The sequence below is a fragment of the Caloenas nicobarica genome, chromosome 5 (assembly GCF_036013445.1).
Source record: "Caloenas nicobarica isolate bCalNic1 chromosome 5, bCalNic1.hap1, whole genome shotgun sequence".
Lineage (NCBI taxonomy): Eukaryota > Metazoa > Chordata > Aves > Columbiformes > Columbidae > Caloenas > Caloenas nicobarica.
In genome coordinates this window covers 33,485,007-33,491,006 of record NC_088249.1, presented here as the reverse complement: position 1 = coordinate 33,491,006, position 6,000 = coordinate 33,485,007, and the positions used below count along the sequence as shown (strand labels likewise).

The window sequence follows — 6,000 nt, the reverse complement described above, 5'->3', positions numbered from 1 at the left end:
GAAAAATATTCCAGTGGATAGAGTCAAAAAGCAGTTCTTTAATTTTTAAATTTGCACAGCTATAACTGAGACAAATGAGCCTCTGAAATATTTTGGAAAATGTCACTTTGCAAACCTTGTAGATTGCTTAAATGTTTATTAAAATGGACCAAAAGCCAAAATTCTCTGGGTAAAATAAATACTTTGTCTTTGCTAAGTAACAATATTTGTGAACAAAACATAAAACTATAATTTTCATGTGTCAAACATAGTAACATTTAAGATTAAATGTTGGAGTCAGGCTGGGCATTTTTTTTTTACATCTTCCTATTTACAAGCTGCTCATTAAGACCATTTACCTCACGTTAGCTATTAAAATGACTAACATTTTTAAGAGTTTGCTCCATGGATAAAATAAAAACAACAGAAACGTCCTTTTACCATAACTTAACAAAAAGCAGAACCATATTTTTGTTATCTAGGAGAACATACTGTTACAAATACAGCTGCTTTTCATCTACAATTATATAAATAATAAACATGCTGCCATTCACAAGGATTTTAATAGATGATTATATATAAGCAATATTACGATCTAGCAGAGGATGGCATGAGTTTTCATTATTCATTTTTATTGTACTTATTCAGGACCCTTCTCTTCATCTGAAAAATGTGGAACAGACTTCTTTGCTACAACATTATCCAGTCGCTGTCCTTGCAGATACGGGTTCACACTCTGAAATTAAAGTTTAAAATTAGTCATACTTATTAGAAAGAGGGAAACATAAAAAAGCAAGCAGGATTTAGGATGAGTGGATATATTTGTATATTTCCTATCTGTCAAATACTTGCAGACTCAAAAAAAAGTGAAGGTGGACTATCGAGAATATAGGACAGGCTGAGGTTTTTTTTGCTCTGCTCCTCCTTTCCTCAGCCCAGCAGAGAAGCAGCAGCAGATCTAACTCCCTAATTCTTGAGGCAGGACAGAACTCGTTAGAGAAGTACAGGTAAGCTTTAGCTTAAATCACTAGCCTCTGACGGACCTTGTGCTGGGAGACAAGTTAGATACCGCGATACCAGTTTTGACCAAAGTCTCTTCTTCAAGCCCATCACCTCTCCAGGAAACCCCTCCTCATTTCCTCTCGTGATGCTGAGATAAAAACTGCTGGCACAGCAGCAGAGCCAAGCAAGTTCTGGCATAGGCAAGGGCTCTCCTACCACTGCCAGAACAAGGGAATGCTGGAAAGAAGATCCCCGGAGGGGCTTGAACTTCACTTTGCGCCATGGAAGCAGCACAACGTGAGACTGAAGATGAACAGATCCCGTCTCAAAACTGTTTGGAGATCATAGTAATGTAGGCAGCCTACGCTTGATTTTTATCTATACCCATGGAATGAAATGTATTTACTGTATTTGCAAGTATCAAGCAGTATAGTAGACCTTCACAATTCACTTCAATATTTTTAACACCCACTTTCTGGCCTGTTACAGTGTCAGTGTAAACAAAATTCAAGTATATACTTTTTCCTTCACAGATACAGACAAAAATTCTAGTGTGCTGGTTTTTGATGCCAACAAAAATTATTTGCCTAAGGACAAACTTCGGAGGCATGCAAATTTTCCAGTATCTCCTGATTCTTGTCGGCCTGACTGTATCATATAAATTACTTTCTTGAGATATTTCTGTGCTTTTTTCACCAAAACGTAGGAGTTAAAAACTCCCCCCCCCCAAAAAAAAAAGCTTTTAATTAGGGCATGAAATATCTGTTTTCAAATATCCCAAGTATTTGTCAAATCTCTGGAAAAGATTCGGGGTTTGTCTGTCTTCAAGTTTAAGACCTTGGGTTTCTCCAGATTTGTAGAGGTTATCGTTAATCATAATGAAGAGCAGCCCTTTTGCTTTCTTCTATTTTTTTTACGTGCTTTGCCTGCTGCAAGTGAAAACATAAAAATATTAAGAACCAGAAATGAATGTGGAAAAATCTTTGAAAATAAAAGTAACACTAATTTAATGCTTTAAATTGTCAAAAATAAGACACATGTAAATGATTTGTTCATGTTTGTTTAAAGAAGTTCTGTTTAATGTTAATTTAGCGAAATTCGGCTGTTGCATAAACTTCTAGGAATTATTTGAAGATTCTTAGGAAGATGAATTGGTCTTTTTTTTGGAATGGTATTTGCTTGCTACTTTTTGCAATAAAGTAGAAGAGAATGAGAATACATAAAATTTTGAATCCTTCTCAACTGACAAAAGAAAACACAAAGTATAATGCTAAAATGTTTGGCCGATTTGACTAAAAAATGTTTAATCCTATGCAGCTGTGCTGAATTCAAAGTAATGTGGTTCCTGGGTACCTTTGTGCACAGCCCTAAGCCCAAGGCAACGTGACTCGGTGTTTACAGAAGCACTCCTGTCACGTTGGGGATATTCGATTCTGGACTGGGCTACGCTCATGCATAGAAATTAGAAAAAGGGAGAATTGCTAGTTAAATTAGAGGTCACTGGAGGATTCCTCGTCTGGCACTGCAAAGGCTGCAAAAAAATAACGCAGTAGCAGATGGTAAATACATACTTTTGCTATATATACTGATTATGTGTGCTTGTATGTGTGTTTATAAGCATACCTACAAATATATGAATACACACACATAGAACACGTAGTTTTATAGACTCCAGTAGCGCCTCTGTGACTTACGCTATAGCATCATATAGACACAACACAGTTACTATGTGCACAGTTACACAGGACTTGCCTTAACCTAAAACAGGGACATTCTGACCCAAAAGACCAATCTGTTTCCAGAAGGTGTCCTCCCCAAACTCTTGGTCTGTGCAGAAGGGCATGGAGGAGCGGCAGGGACCGCAGAAAGCAGGACGGGAACCCAGTGGGCTTTTTGGTTTCTGGAAAAATACCCTCTGTTGCTGACAGCTCTAGGTTACCCTTCTGCTCATAAAATAAAAATTCTGACTTGTTCGTTAAAGCATTAGTACTCGTTACAATATTACTACCAAAACAATAAAATATTTGAAATGATAATCAATTTACCATTAAGTGACATGCCTGTGCTAAGAAAATTAATCTGCTGCAAAGCAAGAAACTGAAGCTTCACCTCCAAAATTCTGGGCTACCCGTGGCCACGTGGCTGTTGTCTCTCTCCAGCCATTATTCCTTTTGTACCTGATTCTGTCAGTCGGCAAACAGACAGAAAACGTTTTGTTTTGTTTTTCCTCATGAATATATTGCTCTCATTCTACTTTAACATGCTGTTCTAGCTATTAATAAATATTCCACATAACTATTTCCAGAGTAAATTCTACTTACTTTAGAGCTAAAATCGGGTGCCTAACCTTTATCCTTTTCCACTAACAAACTCAAAAATCAAACGTAGGTGGGAGGCAGATACTAAGCTTGAGACAGATCATTAACTTATTGTTGAACAGTGTTTATTACCAGTGATGTGTGAATTGGTAAGGAATCAACTCATCTTCTCCCTTTCTAGGAAAAACGTTAGGTTTGAGACCCAAATAAATAAATAAGTCATCTTCACTTAGGCTTTAGTTATTTTAAACCAAATTTACTTCATTAACAATATAAACTGTGTTGTCATATTTTGAAAAGCTACTTTCTGGCAGAGAGCTAGACTTTTTCTTCTTTTAAAAATATAACCTAGCAGCAAAGCTAAAGACTTCGACTCTGCAAGTGATTTTTTGATAAAAGAAAGGCTGACACTACAAAAAAAAAAAGACTATAGTGAGGTGGAGTGTGCAGAGGTTCTCTGTGATATGTGGATTGCCTTCCTTGTTTCAGGGGTAGAAAGATGAGAAGCCATTAATCTTTGTCGTGCAAGCAAGTCGGACACAGAGACAGGAGTTCAATCTGACGTAAATCTAAGCAGGTAAGTGGATCAAATTACATCAGCTATAGAATCAGGTCTACCGTCATTTTCACGCCAAAGCATATCCACATGCATGGATAGCGGTAATTAATTTTACCAATATTTTTAGTAGGAAAGTTCTAAATTCAGTTTTAAAGACATTTAAATTTTTCTGAATGGTTTTATGCAAATAGAATAAATTTAAAAACACAGATAATATAAAGTTTTTAAATTAATGCTCTGCATTGAAGTGCATCTTCTGAAAGCAACAGGCTATTTAGAGAAATACATCTTGTGGACAGCCCTGAAGCCTGCTGTAGTAGTTTATCACAGAGATTCCCTGACTTTACACATTCTCTAAGGTATAATACTGATGCATTAGGTTAACTGTTCATTTCATCAGTATGATTTTGATTCTTATTAGCTCTCTAGGTAATACAGGAGCTATAAAGTATTCTGATAGTTACCCTCTTTCTTCTTTTTGGACCACCATTAATCTTCTCAAAGAGTAAATTCTTGCTCTGGAAGAGGAAAAAAAAATGCAGCCATCAAATTCATTACACTCTTCTTTTGAAATACTACTTTTGCTGTTAAATATTAGCAAGTTTAGAGGGGTGTGTGCTTTTATGGGAAAGATAAACCACAAATGAATACTTGGGATATTCCTGCTAACATTTTCCAGTTCTTCAGGAGCAGTTGCAGTCTTATTAACAATTAAAAAGCCTGTCATTTTCCGCTGTGTTGCATTATATTATCATCCGTGTTCAGGCAATAAGTGCTTCAAGTACATGCTGATATAATGATATAAACTGGATGTTCCCCTTCATGTGTTACATCGTGTAAGTACATATATATTTTAAAAAAAAGAAAAAAAAAAGAGTGGGAGGGAGATGAAACAGAAATCCTGCCGCTGGTACATCTTTCTATACATTTGAGGTGACATAAGAACAGGAGAAAAAAAAAAATTTGCTTTACAAGGCATTTTCTAATTCCTTTCTAAAACGGCAATCGGCATCATTCCTACTGTTTTGTTGTCTTTGCTCATTCCCTTCCAGATATCAACACTTCCCAGTGCAAAGTTCTGCTGAAAGGAGTTCAGTGCCAACTCTTCCTTTGTTTAAGTAGTGTCCTCAATAAAGTTTCTAAAAACCATTTGGTCTATAACATTTTTAATGGCGAACCTTTTAAAAACTGCCAAAAACATCTTGGCAGAAGAGAAAGTTATGATGATGAAAAAAGAAAAAAAAAAGGGGAAAAAAAAAAAAAGCAAACCCAAAACACAACACAAAACCATAGTTTACATAAGTGCATCCACATATTGTTGTATTTCATACAAGTAGTGAATTCTAATAAAGTCTGGAATAACACACACATGCTCAACACATTTCGTTTCAATTGTGTATTACGAAGAAAAACAAACCCAAATCCTAACCTGAAAATGGAAGGAGAGAAGAATTACATGTATAAAAGCAGAACACTGTATAAACAAGGCCATTAATTCTGCTATAAACAACTGACCTAACGTTGATTATATAAATAGAAAGTGTAATTCTAGTGCGAGACAAATTCACCAAACACTTCTACCCTCTCTGCAGCCTTGATATGAGAAAAAACAAACATTTTCAAGTGTTACAATGAAATCTGCCAAAATTGTCTGTTTTGTACTTCTCATGTTCATTAAACCCCAAATTCACAAGGCCTATCTCTTGCCCAACCTCAGTTATTCTGTCTGAGCTGTGCCAAAAGGGAACAGAGATGAAGTTGGCCAAGGGAGACATTCTTGGCTAGTCATTTATGCAAACTCACTTCAGGAAAACTTAAATTTAACATTTTAAAGAAACCCATGGATGCGTAAACTATTCTCTTTAGGAAACAAACCACCGCTGAAATCTCTCTCTGTAAACTATTTGACCTTATACTTTTCACGAGAGGAAAAATAGTGTTTCTGAAATGAAAAGAATTTTTATTAAAAATATAAAATATAAAAAATACAAGAAATATTTTATTTACTGGGGCTAACATTTCTGTCACTCAGGAAAATTCCATACAATTGAAATGTTCCTGCCCAGGAAGACTGCCTTTTGTTTAGTCTGTTTGGGAAAGTTTTAGGACCGTAACTACTACTTAAGCATTATGTGGAGTACA

The 6,000-nt window shown here is 35.8% G+C and overlaps 1 protein-coding gene across 1 annotated transcript in view; it reads right to left on the bottom strand.

Annotated features, from left to right (window-relative positions):
* Positions 1-246: 246 nt before the first annotated feature.
* Positions 247-6,000, bottom strand: part of SCG5 (secretogranin V) — a 28,357-nt gene continuing 22,603 nt past the window's right edge. Inside the window, exons 5-6 of the mRNA XM_065636420.1 lie at positions 4,323-4,376; positions 247-715 (exon numbers count right to left, since the gene is read on the bottom strand). Of these exons, the coding sequence (XP_065492492.1) occupies positions 620-715; positions 4,323-4,376 (150 nt within the window). The 3' untranslated portion in view covers positions 247-619. The remainder of the gene's footprint in view (positions 716-4,322; positions 4,377-6,000) is intronic.